The 23,868-nt window shown below is 42.7% G+C and overlaps 1 protein-coding gene and 1 long non-coding RNA gene across 13 annotated transcripts in view; one reads left to right on the plus strand and one right to left on the minus strand.

Moving 5' to 3' along the window:
* Window positions 1-23,868, plus strand: part of SEMA6D (semaphorin 6D) — a 271,918-nt gene that overhangs the window by 233,146 nt on the left and 14,904 nt on the right. For 10 of the 12 annotated variants that reach the window (XM_074966354.1, XM_074966357.1, XM_074966359.1 and 7 more), the window contains exon 4: window positions 23,466-23,621. In XM_074966354.1, coding sequence (XP_074822455.1) covers window positions 23,513-23,621 — 109 coding nt within the window. In that variant the 5' untranslated portion in view covers window positions 23,466-23,512. Of the gene's footprint in view, window positions 1-1,163; window positions 1,233-2,619; window positions 2,802-23,465; window positions 23,622-23,868 lie in introns of those variants that run through there. The other 2 variants (XM_074966356.1, XM_074966355.1) reach the window with 2 other exon arrangements.
* Window positions 8,480-23,868, minus strand: part of LOC141995276 (uncharacterized) — a 201,206-nt gene continuing 185,817 nt past the window's right edge. Inside the window, exon 4 of the long non-coding RNA XR_012641287.1 lies at window positions 8,480-8,855. This is a non-coding gene — a long non-coding RNA (uncharacterized LOC141995276). The remainder of the gene's footprint in view (window positions 8,856-23,868) is intronic.

Genomic DNA, 23,868 nt, shown 5'->3' on the forward strand with positions numbered 1-23,868 from the left:
ATGCTCCTTTTATTATGCACGCTACTGACACAATAGTGATCTGTTGTGTCAATGAGGATTTAAGGAGCTTTTCTGCACATGTTACTGATGGTTTATCATGTCAATAGGAGCCTGCGTATATTTGTGTTAATACCAATCATTATAATTCCTGTACTGAATTGTGCATGTACAATAAATGTGCATATTTAAAATCCTTATTTAAAGTGGTTACTACGCATGCACAACAGTAGGTTTCAAATCTTAATAAAGCACTGTATTTAATATTTTAAAATAAACCTAAGATTCTAGTCAACATTGTGTACCAAAATCCTCCAAAATTCATGTGTTAACTGAAATCTCTTTTAAAATTATATAAGCATCCTCTGATTGGTCTCCCATTCTGATATCTGGAATGTTACGGGCCAGATTGTGACTGGTGATCACAAGGAGTCTTCCTCCCCCTTTGCTCACCTGAGTTGGGGAGCATGAGGACAGCACAAGGCTAGTGCTGGTGGGTGTGCTAGACTTCCCATGGAATCTACTGCTGGGATAATCCTAAATTTCACTGCTAGGTGAATTTTTAAGGATCAATTACAAAACCCTTGAAAAATGAAGTTCAGTATGAAAATACTGGTATGCCCTCATGGACTGCAGTTTTACTAGTAAGAACTGCTGTGGGACATGCAGAGAACAGGCAGACTTACCCCATGTCCCGTTTTAATTTTTTGGCTTGGGCAGCCTGCATATAGGAGGATGTCAAGTAAAAGGGGGTAGCCGTGTTAGTCTGTATCCACAAAAACACAAGGAGTCTAATGGGACTTTAAAGACTAACAGATTTATTTGGGCATAAGCTTTTGTGGGTAAAATACCACTTCTTCAGATGCATCGTGGTGTTTTGCTCCCGAAAGTTTATGCCCAAATAAATCTGTTAGTCTTTAAGGTGCCACCAGACTCCTTGTTGTTTTTATAGGAGGATGAAAGTTCTGTAAAATGAGAGAATAGAGGCTCTGTGCAGAATATATGCTTCTGAGTATAAAGACTGCAGAGATATTTAGTGAACTGAATCCTTCTCTGTGATGCAGTCACATTGCACACGGTATGCTTTTTCTGCCCTCAGGTTTGCAACTTGATTCCTAATCAAGCCAATAGTCACCATCCCAACATCTTCAGTCAGTGTGCAAATTTTAATGCCTGCAGCATAGAGTTGTTCCCTGAAAGCAGGAAATAAAGAATGTCCTTACACCTCTAAACAGGTAAAAGCTTCTGGGTTACAAAATAGCTTTGCTGAATGTCTGCTGTAAAGAAGCGTGCAGTGATGTAGCTTTCAGCCTTTCGCCACCAGAGAACATCAGAGTGAAACAGACAAAGGATTGATTTGCCAGAAATGTCCTATTCCCATGACTGAGAGGCTTTTTGGAACAGTCACTGAAGAGAATTTACTGTGGACCAAATCCTGTAGTCTTTACTTAATTCACTGGGTTCTCAATATGCAAAACTCCCACTGTGAAGGCAATGTGCGTTTTAGCTGAGTACAGACTTGCAGGATCAGCCCAGCATAGTTCTTCAGTCTAAGTAGCACAAGTTTTGTGAGGAAAAAAATTAGGGGAAGGGCAGTTCAGCAACAAGCCACAGGATATTTACTGTTGTTCAGTTTCACAAGTTTATGTGCACCAGTTGGGGTATGTGGTTCTGAAGCGTGAGTAACTCAAATGCTTTCCCAGTGACAAGCTGTGAATTATTTTAAAGATTAAATTCTGTTTTCCCACCATAAAAGAGAGCACAGATGATAAAGTTTGGTGTGTAATCATTTTTTCTTTTCTTTCTTTTTTCCCCCCAAGGAGCCTTCAAAGTCCTTCATGCCATTTTAGGCTTTAAGTGATTCATATTCCATCTGAAAATTAATAAATAGTAGCTGACTCCTGGAATTAATTTCTAAGATTAAAACCTTTGTTTCTGACTATATGACTTTTTTTTTCTGCTGATGATGGGCTACTTAAAATGATGTCACTTCAAGGACATTTTTTTCTTTCACCTCCTCTTTCACTGTAAAACTGACTTTCATTAATCTGCAAAATTGTACTGTACTGAATGGCTTTCATTCAAAGTAGACATGAGAGTGCCTATGTGTACACACACACACACACATAAAATGCTGTTTGATTGCCTCTTCCCAGCTGTTTACCTTGGAGGTTCTAAAGTGGTGGTGTGATGGGGAGGCAAGAAATTGCCTGACCAAGAAAAACTAAGGCTGAACTTTGCTGAAAGACTGGGCATGCCGATCCTTTTGGCAGCAGTTGTTTGTCCTCAGGATGTCTGAAATAAACCCTTCATAATAAAGGAGTGTGGGGGGCGGGGGGGGGGGCGAAGCGGGAGCGAGCAGGCTCCTTCATGACCGCTGCACGCAGCTAGCCAGTGTGGCTGAGGTGCTTGGAGCTGGTGTAGCTGCTCCTGGTAGGTGGGGGGCTGAGGGAGGAGGCGAGGCCACTGAAGGGTCACTGAGCGCTGGGGGCCTCAGCAACAGCAGCCAGGGAGGGCGATCAGCCCAAGCCTGCCTGCCTCTCCGAGCCTAGGGGGGTGGGACCCTGGACTCCAGCCGCCTGCTTGTTGGGAGGGAAGAAGCCTCTCCCTCTCTGGATGGATTGACTGGAGATGGATCGAATTACACCATTTGCTGTGCTCGCGTTTGTTTTGCTCCCGGTTTGTCCCAGCGCTCCTAGAGCTGGCGAGTTTCAGGATTACGCTGGCGAAGCCCGAGGCTCGGCTCCGGATTTGGGTTTTGGTGTAGCGCTCTCCCGAGCTTGCTTTCCTCCTTCCCTTATGAGGTAAGAGCTTCATTTGCAACCCTGAGCGCTGGCAGAGCTGACGCTGAGCCGCCGCATCTAGCGCCTTCGCTGGCTGCACCGTGCCCCGGCTAGCGGTGCAGTGCGCAGTGCCCGGCTGGCGGGTCAGGGACAGAAATAGTCCGAGCAGAGGTTATTTTTACTTGCTTGCTGCCGACTCTGCGTGATGGGGGTGGGAGGAAGAGACAGGAGAGAGGGTAAAAAGTTCCCAGCCTTCGCAGGGACGGTGCCGATCCCTTCCCCTTTTGCACGGTGTGTACGTTTGCGTTAGAGGCTGCGTCCCCGGGCTGCGACGCGCAAGTTGGCCTCGGGAGCCTGCTGGTGTTTATTTTGGGCAGAGGTAGGTGGGTCCGAGGCCGGCGGGGAGGTGCCGTCTAGAGGCCACTGGAACTGATCAGCGCTGGGCTGCAACAGCTGGGCCCGCCGGACAGCTGCGGGGTGCGCTGGGGAGGGGTTGTTTTGAACGCCTCCCCCGGCTGTGCCCGCCCGCGCCGCGCGCACTGGGATGGGGAAGGCTGACAGGAGGCACCGGCCAGAGAGAGCCCTTAGCAGCCACCCTGCCGCGGGGACCCTGGCGCTCCCGGGCTCCAGCGGCCCGGAAGCCCAGCCTCGCCCGCTGCACAGCCACAGGGGGAGCAACGCGCTGGGACAGAGGGGCAGAAATAGGAACCACCTGTTACAGCCGCCACAGTGCTGCGGTGCCGCCGCTGAATGGTGCCCCCCAGCACGACCTCGCGTGCGCTGCTCCAGCCCGTCCTGCCCACGCTGGGCAGCCCGCGCTGCCGCCCCCCACCCCAAAGCTGCCGACCTTGCCCCCAGGGCTCCCTCTCCTGCTCCCTTCCCTGGGCACGTCACGTGGCTTTGCGGTTGCATGTGAATTGACTGGCCGCTCTTGAATTCAGGAGAGCAGGGGGTGTAGAAACACTGGGGGGTGGGGGGGGGGTGCGAGATCCACTGAACCAACCTGTAAACCCTGTAGCTAACGGAACCCACGTCAAGCCAGGGGGTGCGGAGCACCCACCAGCCCTCGTTCCAGGACCTCTGGGAGAGCGCTTGCCACGCCGGGGCGAGCAGGCTGCGAGCTTCCTGACGGACTGGGGCGTGCAGCGCCAGTGCTCAGTGAGCCTTAACCTGCCGCCTGCCTGGGAAATTCCTCTGCGTGGCAGCTCCAGCCGGCTGCTCCCTCGGAGCCGGATCAGGCCCCTCTGTCCCCCGTTAGAAATGATTGATTGGATAATCTTGGCCGAACCTTCGTGGTTCCTCCAGTAGTAGGTACTAGTCACGCGTTGGGAGCCAGAGGGAGCTATATTTCAAGCTACCATTAATTATGGATGGAAACAAATAAGAGAGTCAATTCTGCATTAGCCCTTTGCAATGGCAGGAATATCGTAACCCTTTCACCCTGCTCGCCTGATGACAGCAATGTTTTGTTTAAGTGTAAAGTGGCGAAACTTTGTTTCGGCTCTGCAGCAACTGGTACTGCAGCTTCTACAAAGTACAGTAATTAAATGGGTTGCAGCTGCCTTTATTATTTATAAGACCTGGATAGAAATGAAAGGGTGCACAGATAGTTCTAGGTGGAGATTATTCCTGTGTTTTAAAAGGGATCTTTTTCAAATGTCCTGCCATCGTGTTTTGTATTTTATGTCTCTTTCTATATAGACATATTGTGTGGCTGGAAAATGCAGTTAAATGCTTTAAGCCTCTGAATTTCATTAATTCAAAACACTGTAGTTCCAAGTCTTTATAGCATTCCAGTAAGGTAGAGGACATAGAGGTTCTCTGGTCTCCAAATTGTTTAATACTGTTGGTCAAATTCTGATAGTTTAAGGTCTGTGAGAAACCTGCAAGCAAAATTGGCCCTGCGTGTATAAAATAGCTACACACACACATCTATGCAGACAAATGTACTTACTCAGGCATGCGTCAGCAGTAATGTGATTGTTCGTAATGTATACAGATGTAGTACTTACTATGCATTCAGTATTGTAGTTCATATATACACCCCACACAATCCCAGCGAACAATACAGAGAATTTGCAGCAAAGAACTGTCACTGAAAAATTAATCATCCTTGACTTACGTAAAATCCATGACATTTTGCTTAGTTATTTTCAGGGGACAACATGTCTGTACTAGAATAACATTAGCTCTGCATTAAGTTGTTAGTGTTCCAAAGAAGAATAAAAGTCTTTTAGTAATGGCATTAATTCTTCCTTCTTTTAAGTGTTGGTGTCTTGGTGGAATTTCTTCCTAATTCTTCAGAGGCTTTTTAATACTTGTGTATCACTCTCATGAAAATCCTTTTATTGAGTATTTTTCCAAGATTCCTTCTTTATATTCTTGAGGAGTCTGGAAGCTCACTGTGAGGCTGTACTAGCATTATAGTGGCAAAAGGCTTTTATTCTGCTTTATTCACGCTGTAAAAATCTATCCACCTCAAATGTGTATATATCTAATTCAGTAAATTAAGCTGTATACAATCATGTTTAATGTAGTGAGTGACAGGCATATCCTGTTATGTTGGCAGATATTGTATAAACATTTACTCTGGCTTGGACAAATAGAAATTGCCAGATGAGCCCTGTGATTTTTTTCTCTATATAATAATAAACTTTAACACTTTTTATAGAAACTAATATGCTCAGCTGTTTTAAAAATGGAAAGAAAGAGTTTGCATTAGGAATTTACTAGCATTTTTAAATTAAGTAGATTGAATTTGTTTTCAAAGGAGAGCCAAAACTATAACCCAGAGGCTTTAAATTAGGTTATTTAACAGGCTGCTCACTTTCATCTGCATCTTTAGTTACATTGAACTACCATTCTTCTTCATATCCTGCAGTCTGTCACTACCTCTGTTCATTTCTGCTAAGGATGCAACAAAGATATCATCATCATCTAAACATGCTGTGTGTGATGTAGGAGGGTGTGCTAGGAATACAGTGACCAGCCTTGTCACTGCTCCACAAGCCAGCTGTGTGGCTGCATTTGTTTCAATCACTGGTGCCCTTTTAACTGGACCATCTAACATTTCTGCCTCTTTTGTATGGCTGATTTGATCTGATTGTGACAGCAAACACCTTAGCCCTTGGAACTGCTAGAACTTTGATCTAGTTTTATGAAGTTCACACATTTAGAGAGAATGCCTAATTATGTGTCCAATTCACTGTGCCTAAACAGGTTCTAGCTCAGATATGTACCATCATATGAGATACAGGATGGTAAAGAAGTAGTAGTAAAAAGTCACTTAAAAAAATCTTAAACTACAAGGCTCCGTGTAGGTATGACTAATTGTCACAACTGCTGGTCTGATTAGATACATCTTTTAAATTACTGCACTTAACACAGGAATGGGTCTTGCTCACACTGACAGCAATAGGAGTTTTGCCATTGGCTACAGCCCCCTTTTATATACATATTGAAAATGGCTTGGTTACTCTTCTTTCTGAAAAACAAACAAAAATCTCTAGCAAGAAATCACATGAAGAGCATATGTGGATATGGCCAGTTCTCACCATGAATGGTATAGTGAGTAAAATGATAAAAAGTAGCTTTGCTTCAATTTTTGTCTTTGCCTTGTAAGACCAAGGAAGTACTTGCTTTATTTGTTTATTGCACAGCTGGTCCCTAATATTTCCCAACAAACATTTTTGTTTTTTTGCTTTGATTAATAAACACAGGAGATAGAGGGGAGACTGCCCTATTTTTTGCTTAGCAACTAAATAAGAAAATAAAGGGGTGATCACATACTATAATTCCAGTAAGAAATGTAAACGTATATCCTGCTATTGGATAAATTAATCATTTGCTTCAGGAACAGTTAAGGAAAAGATGGAAAGCATAATATTTGCATTGGGTAATACAAGCAGTCCTATATGTAATTAAAACAGTTCAAATGTTGATGTAATCAAAACTGCTGTTAGAACAGATTATCTCTTTTTATGCATTAGATAAGCTTGCTGCAGTTACAGTTAAAATCCGTTTAAGCCATTTTATTAAGTTGTTACTTGTTCTGTGAATAGCTGCCAGCTTCAAGTTCAAGTTCTCATGTCACATGAAAGAAATGTTCAGTGAAAATCATATTGCTAGCCTTTTGATGCTGTTTTCAGTAGCTGTATTGTCTGCCTTAGTCCACTTTCCCTTCTCATGCCTTGACAGTAATTATAGTACAGCTAATAACAAAAGTTGATTCAGTTTATTCAAACAAGAAAACTGTTAAATTGTCTAACTTCCAAAGGCAAATGTTTGTCTAACTAGAGAGATCAAATCTGGAGTGTACATATGTAACATATGAGGTGGGTTTATTTCCCTAACTTTTCTGTTCCATTAGGCTTTTGTTAACTAAACTAGATTAGCATTTTAACAACCCTGAAGTGAACTTCTGCCATTCTTTCTACTTGGGCACTGTGTGTAGAACATCCATCATTCTGTCCTTGGCCACAACAGGCTACTGGCTTCATAACCATTTGGAGCTACACAGAAGCCATCCGACTGTGAACAGCACAGCTGGCTACAGCAATTTTGTCTTCCATACCACTGGCAGCATTGTCTGGCTATGGTAACTAAAGTTAACATCCAGAACATGAAGTTTCTTTTGTTTGGCAGATTTAGCCCTGCCCTGAGGCAGCTCAGTGGCCACACCTGCAGAAAAGTCACAAAATGGTCGCTAGAAATAAATAGCACCAGTGGACAATTTAAAAAAATCTGGCTTCAGGATCTCAATCTGTTGCTTAGAGTGTGATTATTAATTCAGTTATTACTTGAAAGAGAACATTTTATTCGAATCCTACTCGGTTTCAGTTTGGAGATTATGGCATATTTTGAAAAAAGATAAAGGAACAGAACTTGCTTTGACTCAGTCAGTCAAACTGCCAAAGAGCACAGAAAGAAAGAGAAGAATTGTTCCATGTATTCTACATGTTATTGCAAAAGCTCTTTTCCTTCCACAATGGGAAACATGTGATTTAGCAGAATCAGTGCCCAGAATCTAATAGTTTCAACAGATGCTTTTCTAAGTTTGTTTTGCAGATTTAGGTACTTAATATAAAATAACTACATAAATTCCAGTATGTATTGCTTTACTCCTGAATTGTGCTTAGAAAGCCAGGTAACCAGCAGGTAAATACAGCGAGGGCTCTATTGTAATCTTACTTGTTGGGATGTTAGCATAATTCAAACAAGTTGATCTAACATGCTGTCTCTTGGTGGAAATCCATGGCTTTCCTCCTAGCATCTAATTCTTATTTCAAGAAGTAGGGAGGTCAAGAGGTGTGATCAAAAAATGGGGGGGAGGGAGGGAGGAAGTGGAAAAAGGGGAGGAGCACAGGATTTAAGCAAGCGAGTGACATTTGTTCTGTCCAGAATATTGAAGAACATTGTAAATTAAATCAGTCGCTAGACAGCTTTGATTTATACACTTACACAGCAGATTGCCCTTGGTCTGTCTGACCCTGGTAACATTACGGAGGTCCTATTTAAAAACAGATATTCTTCTTGAATAATGGGTAATTACTGAATAATGTTGTTTTCTGCCATTTCTGTACAGGCTTTTCTTAAACACAAGCCATACAGTTCATCTCTTTTCTTCAGATGAAATAACTGTGACAACATCCCTCTTGTAGTATCTTGAGTAGTAGCAATGTGCAAGATCATGTCCCAGGCCCTCCCATTGGTAGCATTCCCCTCAGAGTTTACAGTGCCATAAAACAAATGGTACTTATCTCACTTTTCTAAAAGCATCTCTGCATTAGGGCCTTATTGAGATTCACCTCCCCCATATTGGCATGTGAAGATCCATAGTGTGCTCTGGTCCCTTTTCCCAAGGATGTTTTTTGGCACGGCAGTTATTCAGGCCCTAGGAATATCACCACATGGACAGACAGTGTTGCTGTTACCCAACTATGTACTGTGACACACAATAGTCATAGAGTCAGAAGAAAATTATCATACTCATATTTGAAATCCTCCTTCAATCCTTCAGTCAAACACTACCCAGGCACCAGTGTGCCTGTGTGTGCTTTGGGTTGTTCTGGGAGGCTGCAAAGGAGAAAAAAATTATATATATATTTAAATTTCAAATGCCAGAATAAGATCCTAAGCATACATATAAAACTTCAGGATGGTATAAAACCTTAGCTGGTTTTGAAAACATTAAAGTATTTGTAAAGTAGCCATTACTCTGCCCATTATTGTAGGCTGTATTTTAAAATTTTTTTAAAGGGACACATCTGCTGTGCATGTCTCCACAGTTGAATAGCACACAATTAAATGGATGGGCATAAGATCTTACTACCACCCTGGCTACAGCAGGCTCAGGAATTTACAGAAGTGATGCTTTCAGTGTCTAGGATCAGATAATCAAGCAAACCAGTACAGAATCACTCGCCATTCCCTGAAGTTGGCTAAGTGCCAGGTTTTTTTTGCAAATATAGCTATTCTGTGTATTACCACCTGGAGAAAGGGCGCTGAGGTGAGAGGGGTAGGGATAAGAGTGTTAAAGTTCTCAATAGTGAGGGAACAATGTCCCCAGGCGCCTCATGAAAGGAGTAATAAGAAAAAAATCAGTTTACAGAGTTGAATGGTTTAGTTCAATTTGCGAAGATCTGCTTCTCCATGACACCTCCTTAAATCCAACACATGTGACTCAAAGATTAGTCATTTGTTTTTGCTGACTAAATCATATACTTTCATAATGTAAATGCTATGCAGATATTTTTAGTAATACATATTTTGATTTAATGATAACCTAGGACAAGGATAATCAAATCACATGCTTCAGGGATTAATCTGATTCCCTGCAGAGGGCAGGATAGGAATTTTTGCTCTTTATACACAACTATACAAGTTTTTTCTAGGTGTGCAGTGGATGGTGTTTTCCTGAAGCATTAGGCTTTGCTCCCTGCCAAAGACAGGATACTGGACTGGATAGAGCAGTGGCCTGCCATGGAAAAACTATGGCCATATATTTATTTCATTTTTTGCAGCATACATATAGTTGTTTCATGCAGTTATAGAGAGATATATACACATGCATGTGTGTATTTTGTTTGGGTCAGATGTACTTGTTCATTCACACAGCCCCAAATTAATCTCTGTGCTGGTGCTATTTGTAACACAACAGCTGAGGGGAGTGGTTTGTGCCTCCCCTATTCACGGTCTGCTGGGAGCTAGTATGGAGGAAGGATGGTGTAGTGGTCAGGGTGCTAGCTAAGAACTGAGACGGTCCAGATTCAATTCCCTTCTCTGCTACAGGCTTCCAGTGTGACCTTGCACAAATCACTTATCCTCTCTGCACCTCAGTTTCCCAATGGGTATAAGTTTCTCCCTACCTCACAAATATGTTGTGAGGATACATACATTTAAGATTTGGAGATGTTCAGATACTACAATGATGTGGGTGATAGATATAAGAACCTAAGACAGCTGGTACACTCTGGCCCCATGTATAGGCTACAGCTGCCCTAAATTGTGCCCCTGTTGCAAAGAGACATTACAGTGGTGCAAGAACACCTACCATTCCTCCTTCAGTCTCTGAAACCCCACCTTCTCCCACTGGAGGTGCCTCCTATTAGGGTGGGGAGAAGAGCCGGCTTTGCAACTCCTGCAGATGGCCTTTTGCACCAGGACTATCCCGCAGTGGGTCACAGCACAATAATGAATCCCCGTCTCTCGCGGAGTGTGTGTGTGAGCATGTATATGATCCATTTGCAAATATACACTCACAGACAACAAAAGTAGCAAATGTAATAATGTGATCCAAATGTTCAGTGCTAGGCTAAAAAGAAATAGTTTTCTGCCATTATGTGAAAATCTAGCGTGACTGGAACAGAGTCTGCATTTGATTAGACAATTTAAAAAATGTAAGAGACTTTACACTTGAGGGCAATGCTGCAAAACAATTGCACAGTACATGCTATAAAAATGGTTTGCCTTCACCAGATTTCCATGTTTTTATGCACTGTTTCTCAAATTATAAATATGAAATGTCACATGGTAAATTAATGCTTTTTGATGTCATAGAGTAAATAAAAGCAACAGGGTAAACAATTTCACAAAAGTTTAAATAACCCATGAGACAGAAGAATATAATTCACAGAATATAATTCTCTAGCACAATAGAAACATTCCATACAACATTCTTTCCCCGTTGTAGTTAATCTTTAACACTCAACAAGATAATATGAAGAGTTAAGTTTGAGCTCCAGCTTTGTATACTTTTTCATGCCTGCATTTGCAAATGCAGTTGACTGGTCTGACAAAAGTGGCAGAGCACGTGTTTTGCATATCCCAATCGGTCAGTTTAGTGACCAACTATTAGATTAGTTCATAGAAGAGGCCAACAAATATTCAAAATAGTTGTTCACCCATTTTTACAGGCTAAATCAAGGGTGTGGGCAAAATTTGAGGCTGGCTAAAAATTCAGCCTTCAATGTGTATACTAGTAACCCTGCTCCCAAGGTGCTTAGGAGGCTGTGACCTGTTTGTTGCCATAAATGACTCTTCTCTTTCCCTTCACCTTTTCTACCAGCCATTTACTTCCTCTTTGAAGTGCTGGCACTCCTGTGATCCCATCCCAAAGCAGCACTCCCAACCAGCACCCTTCTAGCCAACAGCCATACCACGACCTTTCCACCAGCAGATGCCCTGACATCCAGCAGCTGCAGTATGTTCCATCAGCACCACCACCCCAGCCAGGGTCAGCAATACAATGCAAGAGGTTTGGGATAGGGAGGAGGTGTGGAGGAGGATATTCTTCATGAAGCAAGATTCCGCGCTACATTGTCTGGGCCACTGGCTGTTAGACAACAGATATGCCTCCTCCACAGTGCAATTCTCTCACTCCTCAGCATCCTACTTTGGAGGGCACTTATGGGCCTCTTCAAATACCCTCCTTTCCATATCAGAACATCTCAGCCTCCTTCTCCTGTAGGCATACCCAACCCTCACTCATCCCTCATGTGCTGGCCCAAGGTGCTAGTGGACAGTGCTGATACTTTTGGTAGGAGTCCTAGGGAGTGCTGTTCATGGGAGGAGCCATTTTCTCCAGTGTTGAAAGATGGTAGTGCTAATGAAAGAGAGAAACTGATGATGCTGTAGCTGAATAAATTGCACCTTAGATCTACATTATATCCTCACTTGCACACACTGGTTTATACCTGTCCCATAGCTCTCCTTATCAAGGACTGCTAACCATGCTGAAATGAATGGTGGTGTTGTAATATAAAATCAAGCACTATAGGTCTTGTATAAAAACAGTTATTTCTTTCACTTGTGACTCCCATTCACATTTGAAACTTAAGTCTCCAGCCATGAAAGGTATTAGTTCACTTTTGCTTCAGTCTTTTTGTTTGTTTCCAGATCTATATTAAAGCCTATATCTAATCATATAAATATTTGCATCATCATTAGAGAGCGTGGAAACTCTTTAGATTTCAGTCTCAAAGAAACTGCACACCAAAAGGCAGGCACCCATGGAAAACGCTGGGCAACTTTGACATCCATTTAAAAATCACAGGAACATGGAAGTTAACTCTTAATGCATCTCATGAAACACAGGTTTATGAGCTGAGAAAAAAACAGAAAAAAGAAAAATACCTGAGTATCGATGGACACTAAACTATTATCTTGCTGGTAGGATTGGTCCCTGCAGGTCTGGGCCAGAGCATTGAGTAGAAGCTAGCATTTTTGCTGTCTTTGCTGCACCTATTCTGGGAATAAATGGAAGACTACATCTCCAGGGCTGGCAATATGACACTTTTTTAAAAACAAAGCAGCTGCACACCAAGATCCACCCTTCATTTTCCTACCATACTGCTTGGATGCTGTAACCAATAAATTCATCGTATCAGAGAGCAGTCTCAGTCCAAGGCAAGCAGTTTAAATTAGTAAAATGTAGGTCTGTTAAGATGGTTAAGCAGAATACTCAAAAAGAACAGGAGTACTTGTGAGCTCACTGTAGCTCACGAAAGCTTATGCTCAAATAAATTGGTTAGTCTCTAAGGTGCCACAAGTACTCCTTTTCTTTTTGCGAATACAGACTAACACGGCTGCTACTCTGAAACCAATCAGAATACTGCATAAGCAAATGTACCTTGCACTTTGTCACCAAGCTCAGGCTCTGGTAAACCGTCAAAGGGAGTAAGTCCCATGGGAGCTATATAACAAAGAGAACAGCTCTGGCAGCAGATACAGCTTCAAAACAAAGTTCGCTTTCTACTGTAGAACATGTGTACTGCCCTGGCAAAGGACAGAAAATGGAGTAACAAGTCAAAAACCAGCATAAAGAACGATAATTGAAGGGATCACGTATGTTTTGGTCTACATCTTATTTCATTTCGTGCTGAAACTGCCTTGTTTGAGTAAATTTTTGATCACAAGAGAGTTCAGTCCTCAAAGTGTGTCTAATCAACCTCTGAGCATTTGCATAAGTCACCCTAGCCCAGTGGCTCTCAACCTTTCCAGACTACTGTACCCCTTTCAGGAATCTGATTTGTTTTTTATTTGTTTTGTATACCTCGTGTTTCACTTCGCTTAAAAACTACTTGCTTACAAAATCGGACATAAAAAGACAAAAGTGTCACAGCACACTATTACTGAAAAGAATGCTTTCTCATTTTTACCATATAATTATAAAATAAATCAATTGGAATATAAATATTATACTTACATTTCAGTGTATACTATAGAGCAGTATAAACAAGTCATTGTCTGTATGAAATTTTAGTTTCTTCTGACTTTGCTAGTGGTTTTTATGTAGTCTGTTGCAAAAGTAGGCAAATATCTAGATGAGTTGAGTACCCCCCGAAAGACTTCTATGCGTACACCTGGTTGAGAATCACTGCCCTAGCCATTTAGCAAGCATTCTGTCATTTTCTTTTAGACTAAAGGGAGGTGTGCTCTCTCTGTAATGTTAAAAGCCTGCAAACAACTGAAGTGTAACTAACAATACTATAAGCCAATTAAGATCAAACCTGTGATATTCAGTACTATGGTTTCATCACTTCAATATTAAACAATTTTTTACTTGGACATAGATCAAGAAGTGTTGATGCAGACACCATTAAACAAGTCAGGCAGTATCTTAAAGAGATAGATCTTCTATTTGCTGTTTCAGAATCAGTTAGTATCCTGGCTCCAAATACTAAATTTCTCCAGAAATTTTATAAAAATTGTCCCCACAAAAAAATATGAATGTGTGTGTATTGCAGGATAAAATTGAGGAGCCATCATCTCAAAAGTGCATTTATATTGTCCATAGCTTAAACACATTTTCTTCAGTTCATTTTATGACTGATGTGTTTAATTCTACGCAGTCTTCAAGTAAGCTCAAGGGCAACAAGAATAGTGTCAGTATGTGACTTCGTATGGTAAGGCCAGAATATTCCCCTTCTCCACTCTTTATTTGATAGCCAAAATGGGCTAATGTTATCAAGCTTTTAAATATGGATTTACCATAGCACAGCCAACATGTGAGACTTAAATGTAGAATAAACACCCTGTGCCAAATGTTGCCCTCAGTAACATGCATGCAGAATCACTGAAGTCAATCCATAGTAAAAGGAACACACATGAAAGAAATCCCATGGAAGAAACCAACCTTTGTCTACCTTCAGTAATTATACCTTAACTATACCAGTATAGTTAAATCAGTACAACCCTCCCTCTTGTGTGGACACACTTATACTAGTAAAAAGATGCCTTATATTGGTATCGCTGATTCCCCTTCCTGTATGACAAGTTGGTGTCTTGAATGGGATTTCTTTATACCGGTATAACTTTATCGGGGGGAGGGGGGGGCGGGGAATCACACCCGCTAGCAGACATAGTCATTCCAGTACAAAAATCTGTGTACAGACCAGGCCTAAGATTAAAATTTGGCCCCTTGATTGTAAAATTAACCATAGTTAGCACTTATAGAGTTTTGCATAAAACCATTTAAAGAGATTTGCATAAAAACTACTGAATATTTACACTGCTCCTGTGGTATAGGAAGTAAACATTATCATCCCCATTTCACAAAACAGGAAATAGAGACTTTGGGAGATTAACCATGGCCACAATGACACACCCAGGATTAAAACTCAGGAATTTCTGCCCCCCAGGCCTGTGCTCAGGCCACTAGACTATACTGTTTTCATCTTTTAATTTGGAATCTATAGAATACAGTGTTTTCAAAGTTCATCTACAGATATATTTGGCCTGATTTGCCATTAGCCTGGACCTTGTTAGTCATTTACACCTGCCACAGAGGGTTTAAAACTCTACTATTCTGATTTAGTAACACGGTACACCCACTGCACAAGGTGCTGGGCAACAGAGAATCAGGTTTAACTTCAACATGTTTGGCTTTAGCTGTTAGGACCTGGATCTAGTAAAAAGTTTCGAAAGTCCCTGAGAAGGATGGCCTGCCACAGAAGGCAACAAAAAAAATCCAACAACCCCAAACAAAAACCCCACCTTACTCCTTGGGAGTGAGCTGCATCTCTTCTCCCCTGCACTCTACTACTTCAGCTTCTCAAGCTCTTCTGCCATCTCACCAGGGGCCATTTATCGCACACACACACAGGTTGAACATACAGTGAGAAATCCTGGCCCCACTGAAATCTGGCAAAAGTACCTTTAACTTCACTGGGGACAGGATTTCAGTGTCTTCCAGACAAAACTCATCTCCCAAAAAGCCATCCAGGAATATGCTCAGCAAGTCCCCTCAATACCATTGTCAAGAGCCCGATTACCATACTAGAATGCCACAGAAGTGGCTGTAGAATGCTGCATTAGGTGTACTCAGACTTCTAGAAAGAGTGTCCATTACCCTTTGGAATGGGGAGCAGCATTCCCAGTTGTGGAGCCCAAGAAACTTGTTGAGCATTCGTGAGCCAGCAGCAACAGAGGCAAATTGGACCTGGAACAGACCTTTACATTTGCGCTGTTATTGGAATGAACAAGTTTAAAGCTTTTTTCAAAAGGTGCACCCTCAAAAGTGTACTCGCATGCATCAGGACTTCAGAAAAGCACCTGCACACTCAATGGCACACGCATACCTATTTGTACTCGCAGGTATAATCATATGTACGTGTTAGTTTCTCAGGGCACCCTTATTTGAAAATCTTGGTGCTTCTCAAACTTTGAACCAGCAGGCAAATTCCAGATTTATACAGAAGTGAGTCTTGAAACCTCAGGGGCTAGTTTCAAAAAAACAAAACGAAACAACAAAAGCCTGATGACTTTGCCAGACTAGAACCTAGTATTGAAGTGGTAGTAATCTGGTAATATGGTGCCCCACTTCAAAGACACACCATTTCTCCCGAAGAAATCCCTTTGCTGCCCTCATAACACCTGGCTTTGTTCTGTGCTAAGTACAGAAAGAAAGAAAGAAAATGGCAAAGTTTGACAAAGCCTCATTTAATACTTTTCATTATAGTAGCTTTTTTAACCCCCAAGTTTCGTTTATTACTCAGTTTCATTTTTCCCTCCTAGAGGACATTTAAGGCTGATTAGTAGCTAGGTTTGTTTCTTTCTAACCTGGCCTGAAGTGCATTTTCATTTACCTCCTCCCCCACATATCCCAGTCTGTGCTTGGTAATTTATGAAATATTGATAGTATAAAGAAATTTGGCTATGATTTTTAGAGGGAAACATTTGTCAGTTTGGTTTTAATCTATTTTATTTAATTATTGCCTCACCACAGCTGGCTCACTTTCCCTTCCCCCATTTCCTTTTACATGGCAGAAACATGCAACAATGATTAATGGAATGTCACCCATAAATTGACAAAGTTTTGGGTAGATGAATGGATAAGGAACACAGACCTTTTCCCTGTTAAATGTGATTGTTTGAAGCCAGGCTCAACTTTTAAGGGAAATAGTATTGGATTCCATCAATGAAGAAGTGAAAGGTGGCAATCTCATTGAAGAATGACAGGAACTAGCCACAAATAGTCAGCTAAAGATTTGGGGCAATGTCTTGCTTTTTGCACAGCCAGCCCTTTACTGGCTGTGAAATAGCCAGTGAGGATTTCACCCAGGCCAGCTTCCTTTTTACAGGTGAAAGTTTGCACCAACAGACAACTATCCTTGTATTTTAGTACCTGCAAATTCTAGTTAAGGCACTGAACTGGAGCCCAGACGATCTAGGTTAAATTCTCATCTCCACAGACTTTATGTATGACCTTGGACAAGTCACCTGACATCTGGGGAAAATCTGACCGTAAAACCTAGTAGCTCCCATTGTTCTCAGAGGGGCTTATGGGCTGCTGGAGTTCTTTGGAAAAATCTGCCCCTAGTTGTAGATGCTGAGCCTTTGTGAAAATTCTGGCTTTAATCTGTCATTGTTTCAACTCCCCCTCTGTGAAATGGGGCTAGGAATACTTTTGCTACCAATATTTGCAATTTACAATAAATTATAAGAGCAAAAACGTTGGTGCTACAATTTATAGGCAAAATTAATCAAAGACCAGTTTGAAGCCTGGCTGAAAAGAATCAGACCGAGGGAGCGTAACTGAGCTCTAAATTTTCTTCTGGGCAGATATTTCCAATAATTCATAATCAGGTGATTCTGGTGAAACAAATTCCTCAGCATTTCTATTTGTATAGTCCTCCGCAGACCTTCATTAACAGGGTTGAATGAGGTAAGAATTATGTGTGAGTTTCACAATAGCATATCTGTGTGCGACAGAAGTATTTACCTGGCTGGCAAAGCCTGTGTGCTGGTGGCGAGGTTGAGTACATTTTCTGTTCATCCCAGGAACAGTCTATCGTCAGGTTTTATTCCTTCCCGGCAGTCCTGATCTCAATCTGTTTGTGTCGAGGCTGCCAAAAGTGTGATAGTAGATCCAAATGCCTTCACAAAGTGGCTGCCCTTTCCCTCCTACACATATTGGAAGTGCGAGCTGATACTCATTTTCTTTCCGTGCTTTTAATATACTGAGTAATAAAGAAACCTTTACCTCTACAATCACAGGTGACTGAGTCGAGCTTTCCCTGTTGGATCTCCTCCCTCTTCATGACAAAGATCTTTACATAGAAGTAGATGTGGGGGATGGATCACTTGATGATTACCTGCTCTTTTCATTCCCTCTCAAGCACCTGACATTGGCTACTGTTGGAAAACAGGTTACTGGGCTAGGTGGATCTTTGGTTTGACTCAGTATGGCTGTTCTCATCTTCCCCTGATAAGGGTTTGTGAGAGGCAAGGTTGGGTTAGAAGGGATTATCAAACATAAAAATTCCCAGCTTTTTACATTTGCATAAAGTTTCCATCTTTGGATCAATGCTCTCTGCCCAAGGAAGATTTAAATGTGGGTTTATCCATCTTTGTCCTGGAAAATTGCTATGTGGGGACTTGTCCACTAGCATTACCCTTCTCTTTACCTCCTGGATTTTAATGTGTTACTGAGAAGACTGATTCTCACTTTGTTCATCCTTTAATTTTTTTTGGGGGGGGGGGGATGAAGGGGGTCTCTTCCTTTTAGCAAAGTTATTTTTTTAAAATCGCTGTAATTTTTGACCAGCACACATGTAGCTGCTCTTTGTTCTTGACTGTCATTTTGTTTTTTTAGTTTCTCTCAAGCCAAAAAAAGGCCCTGTCTCAAGTACTCTTCTTTGTGACAGAGGTTACATCAAGGTTTCATGTGACCTTTGTTCAGACATTTTCCCTGATTGTTTTGGGTTGGGGGGCTGGGAGGAAGAAATTCTTCCTGTGTCTAATATACCCACAATCCCAGAAGTGTCTCCATGGTAGATTGGGAATTCCAGAAATCTCAGAATGTGTTTATTTTGTGGAAGGGGCAAGGGCTCCAAAAATTCATGATGTGAAGCACATAGAACTGATGCATCTCCTGATCCATCCAGCTAGTGTATTTCTAAATCCTACTTGCCAAAAAAAGCTCTGTGGTCAGTTAGAATTGATAGCCCTTCCACTCACCCTAGGCCTCCTCCTGAGTCAATGGAGGCTTCAGGAGAGGAATTCTACCAGGTTCTTTACCAGTCATTTTGCCTTTGTATCGGTTGTGTTTGACCTACTACAGTTTGAGGTCTCTGATGCCTCTCCTCATTCTTTTCCTAGTCTTGAGAATAGGATTGGTATTCAAAGCTTGTAAGAGCCAGAGTTCTGTTTGCAGAAAGAAGAATGTATCTCAGAGCCACCAAGCTGCAGTATCTCACTCTGATGCATACTTGAACAAGAAGGAACTAACTTGACTAACATTATTAATTCCAGTTTGTTTAAGTGCATTCACTAGCAATTTAATGCTAGATGTTTCATCTGAGGAGGCTGTGTCAAGCCAAGGACGGTGTCAGGAATTGTTAGTGTTCATTAGTCACTGCTGCTTATCAATCTTGCCTAAGAATGCGACCCATCAGTTCTGGACTGGTGGACTTGAGATGCAGAAGCATCATTAACAGTTAAAAATGTATCTTTTCCAGGTCACTCTGTAATGGATAGGACCTCATATACACTTCCCATTGCCAAATACTACCTCCATCTATGCTGGTCTCACCTAGTCCAGCATGAGCTCACTCAGGTCAGCAGCCATATGCACTGAACAATCCTTGCACAGAACCAATATTGGGAGTGACACCAGCTTTTCATCCTAAGCACCCTAAGTTTCAGTAGCACTTACACACATTTTAACTGGTTTGCAGAAATATTAGGAATCAGGAGATTGGTTTTATTTTCCTAAAACAAATAATTTACTAGAATAAGTGATTTCAACAACTGCAGAACATAGTGTTTATGATTAAATCAACAGAGATTTGTACCTGCAACTCAAAACTGAACTAATGCTTTGATAAGTTGCTATGAGGTATGGTACTGCAGTTGCCATGTTTCTAATATGAAATAAAACCTATGCCCAGACTATGTGTGGTCATTAAAAATCCTTGAGACATGTTTTCTTGCATCTTGCCCAAATTGCATTTCACTTGCCCCCAAAAGCATCATTGCATAGTGCTAGTACTGCATTTCCATGATGTATGTCATGATCTCAACACATACTGTACAATCTTTTGGGTGCCTCACACTAAACAAGGTGCTACATAATCAGACTTGGAAAGATTAGATTTTTAATCGGTAAATATTGGTAAAGATCAGTTTTGTTGGACACAACAAACCAATGAAAAAATGTTTCCAGGGACGATAATCAAAATTTACAGAGAGACAAAGTAAGGAAAATGCTTCTTGAGAACTTGCAGAGTTTGATTTAAATAATTTACTTCGTGTATTTTGACATGATGTTCACATTTTGTGTTGTAATGGTTATAAAGCTTTAACTTTTTCAATCTTAGCGTCTACTGTCATTAAACAATTACTGTCTGACCCACCCCCCCACTCATAATTTCCCACAGCTCTGAAAACTTAAATTTAAAAAATTGAAAAAATGCTTAAAACCCATAATTTTGCATAACTGAAAATTTAAATTGATAAAAATAAAAAATTATATTATACATGGGCCTTATCGAAATAAAAGTTGAATGCTGCCACGACTGTACATAATTATCCGCATTATTTAGTTAGTTATAGAATTGGGTGGGGGAAATACATTCTCAGGGACTGATTCTCTCCATTGCTCTGCACATTGCACACCAATGCAAAGGAAGTGCCGAGTGGGTGACAAACACTACCAAATCAGAATGGTAGCATTTTATGCTCACCTTGCACACATGTAAATACAAGGGACATGGGAATAGAGTGTCAGGCATTGAGGGCAAGAGTCTCAAAGAAACCTAGGTGTGGTCACTATGTAGCCAGCATCACCAAGCCTAACGTTTAGGTGCCTAGAAAACCCTGAAGTCACAAAGCCTGAATCAGACTCCCTATACAACACATGGGGAGAGAGAGATGCCTGAGAACGGGATTCACAAAAACCCTCGTGCTAGGCAGCTCCTCACCAATGGGAGGTGCCAAAGCGAGGGGTGTAAGCTAAACCCCACGCCTCTCTTGCAGATAGGCACCGAATTCTAGACTGCAGGGAAGTGCTTCCTGACACTTGGGATTCTCAGCAGCAAACCCTCCTTTGCTGTTAGGTGCCTATGCCATTTCTGCAAAAAGCAGGCAATGGGAGGAGGCGCTCCCTCATAATTTTTAGCTACGTGGCTAGGCTGCTCTGGGTGAGGACCTCCCCCCAGTTCAAATCCCCCCTCAATCCTGGGTAGAAGGGATTTGAACTGAGATCTGCCACCTTTCACATGAGTGCTCCAGTCATGGCGTTATGCAATATTCCGATATGGGACTCCCTCATTCTGTCCCTCATTGAAGCTGTTCCACTGTGGATAATGAAAGAATCACTGGGGCCAGAGAGAGTGCATGAGAATTATTCTGGAGCATGGTGGTCACAGCGCTCACTTAAGAGACCCAGGGTCCAGTCTCCCTGCGTCACTGATTTGATTTATGCACAGTGGAACAGGTTTAACTGGAGACAGTCAGACACTCCACATTAGACTATCCCATAGCTACTCCTGGGGGAATTGTGTGCCACTGCACATGCGCAGAATTCATGTCTCCCACAGATTTTGTTGCTTTCCCCGCAGAAAATTGACTTTCTGACAGGGAAGCAAAGGGAAGCTGCAAGAGCAGTCACACACCGCTCCCTAGCTGTGCAGGTACATCGTTTCAGGAACCCAGAGCAGCTGGCAGAGAAGTAACTCACTGCAGAGCTGGGGACACCCCAACCAGTGGTTCCTACCCTGAGCCGTGATCAGCTGCTAATCCTGTCTGGGCTGGAGGCAAGAGAGGATGGGACTTCCTCTTTCCTTGCAAGGAGCGGCTGGGGCTGTATCAGACCCCCCGCCCCACCCCCACCTCCCCAAAACTCCCCCAGCTGCAGGAAGCTCAGCATCCTCCTCTGCTTCTTGGCCCATCGCTCCTCAGCTGTGGTGGGGAGGGATGACTGTACGGGGAGCAGCTTCCCCGTTTACCCAACCCCTGTGCATCTGAACCCACCATACCCAGATACCCCTGACAAGCCTCACCTCGTACACCCAGAATGCCCCTAGCCCTCCATACCTGAATCCCACCCCACTGAACCTCAAACGCTGCGTCTGGAGCGCCGCTGCATCCAGATCCCCTGCCTCCAGCCCACCACCCACTGAGCTCCCTGCACTCAAACCCTCACACTGATGTCCCACCCTGAACTCCCACATCCAGACGCCCCCCCCCCGACACCACTGACCCCAACGAGCTGCACCCAGACCCCCATCCCACCCAGCCTCACTCCTCCCAGGCCTCCCCCCCGAGACCTCCCACACCCAGACCCCTCTGCTGAGTCCCAACCACCTTCACCTGCAGAGTCCCATTGCCCCTGCACTTGGAATCCCCCCAACCAGCCTCTGTGCATCCAGATCCCCCCACACCTAGACCCCCACCACACATAATCCTCTCACCCCCAGAGCTGGATTCCCCCCCACATTGAGCCCCTCCACACTTGGATCCTGCCTGGTTGAACCTGCCTGCCTCACACCTGGTGCAGAGGGGCAGGGCCCTAGGGTGTTTCTGGGACAGGTCCAGGCCTTGTGCTGTATCAGGGTCGGGTGCAGCCTCACCGCTGAGTCTGTGTCCCAGGGGGGTAGGGCTGCAGGATGATCTCTGACCTGCATGCAGCCAGTGGCCTGTGCTCCCCGCTGCCATGCTGGAGCCTTTGCATTTATTTATTGACAAATAAAACTTGCAGAATTTTAAAATATTGTGTTCAGGGTAGGGCACTCACCTGAGAGATGGCAGATCCCAGTTCAAATTACATGTTCCCCTCAGGCAGACTTGAACCAGGGGTCTCCCACATCCCAGGTAAGTACCCTAATTATTGGTCTCAAAGTTATGAGGGAGCTCCTCCAGATTCCCATAGGGCCCAATCCACTGGCAAGGTCTGAGCACGCTTACTGGATCAGGCCCACAAGTGAGTTAGGTGTTCCTCTGCTTATCTGTCCTGGGTTCATGCATCACCCTGGGGCTTATGCATCTGGACACCTGGTGTGGAGCTGCTGTGCGCGTGCTCAGAGGAAGAAACACAGAGGGCCTAGGGAGCTTTTATTGCAAAACTTTAGGTGCCGATCAAGTTTAGATGCCTACAGGCATTGAGTGGGGGTTTTGTGAATCTCGGCTGGGGCCTGATTCTGGGATTTAAGTGCCTAAAGTGGTAGTCCTTTTGTGAATCTAGCCCTAAGAATATTAGACTTAGATTTAAGCTTGTTTTAAATCTAAATGCTGGCTTGGGGCTTACACAAACAATGTGTCTCTTGATGTTAATAGATAAAATTTAGGTAGTTTATGGGATAGGATTTTGTTGGCTGACATTTGGTAATGGGGGAAGGGAAAGAGATAGCAGTTTAATTAAAATTCTAATCCCAACTTTAACAACGTTCTCACCAAGTCAGTAGCCTGCATGTATCCTTGTGATTTAGCTAGGATAACATTCATCGGCTGCCTCTAAAATATCTCTAAATGTGACTAAAAATTAGCAAACATCAATACGGTTCAGAAAAGCTTTAGTCAGCATTGTCACATAGCAGTTTTTCCATCAGCATACACAAAGGGGCCTTTCATAAATACTATTTACTCCACCACTGCTAACATTAAAAAAAAAATCACTCTGCAATAAGAAGTCACTTCTATTGTCCTGTAGTATTGAAACCTCATTGCCATATTTCTGTTTTACAGGTAATTAAACAGTATTACCAAGAAGCTGGTGCTATTTTTCCCCAGCCATGAGGCTGCTTCTGCTTTGTGCTTGTCTGATGCTATTGACTGTGTCCCGGTGCCTAGCTGTCAGCTTTCCTGAAGACGCTGACCCTATTAATGTTGTTGACTACCATTGTAAGTAATCAGCAAATTGCTTGCCTTTAAAACACTACACAGTTGTTTTGGTTCATTGAAATTTTAATTAATATCTAGACAAGTAAAAATGTTTATTCTTTTGCAATTCACCAAATTTATTTACTGGCTCTTACTCGTTTAAAAAAAGCAATCAGAAATACTGCGACAATTTCAGTAAAAAGAATATTTGCTGACATTGGCTAGCTTTTATTCATTCATATTCAAGACATTACTTGAGGAATTTAGT

This window comes from Natator depressus, chromosome 10, assembly GCF_965152275.1.
Source record: "Natator depressus isolate rNatDep1 chromosome 10, rNatDep2.hap1, whole genome shotgun sequence".
Taxonomy (NCBI): domain Eukaryota; kingdom Metazoa; phylum Chordata; order Testudines; family Cheloniidae; genus Natator; species Natator depressus.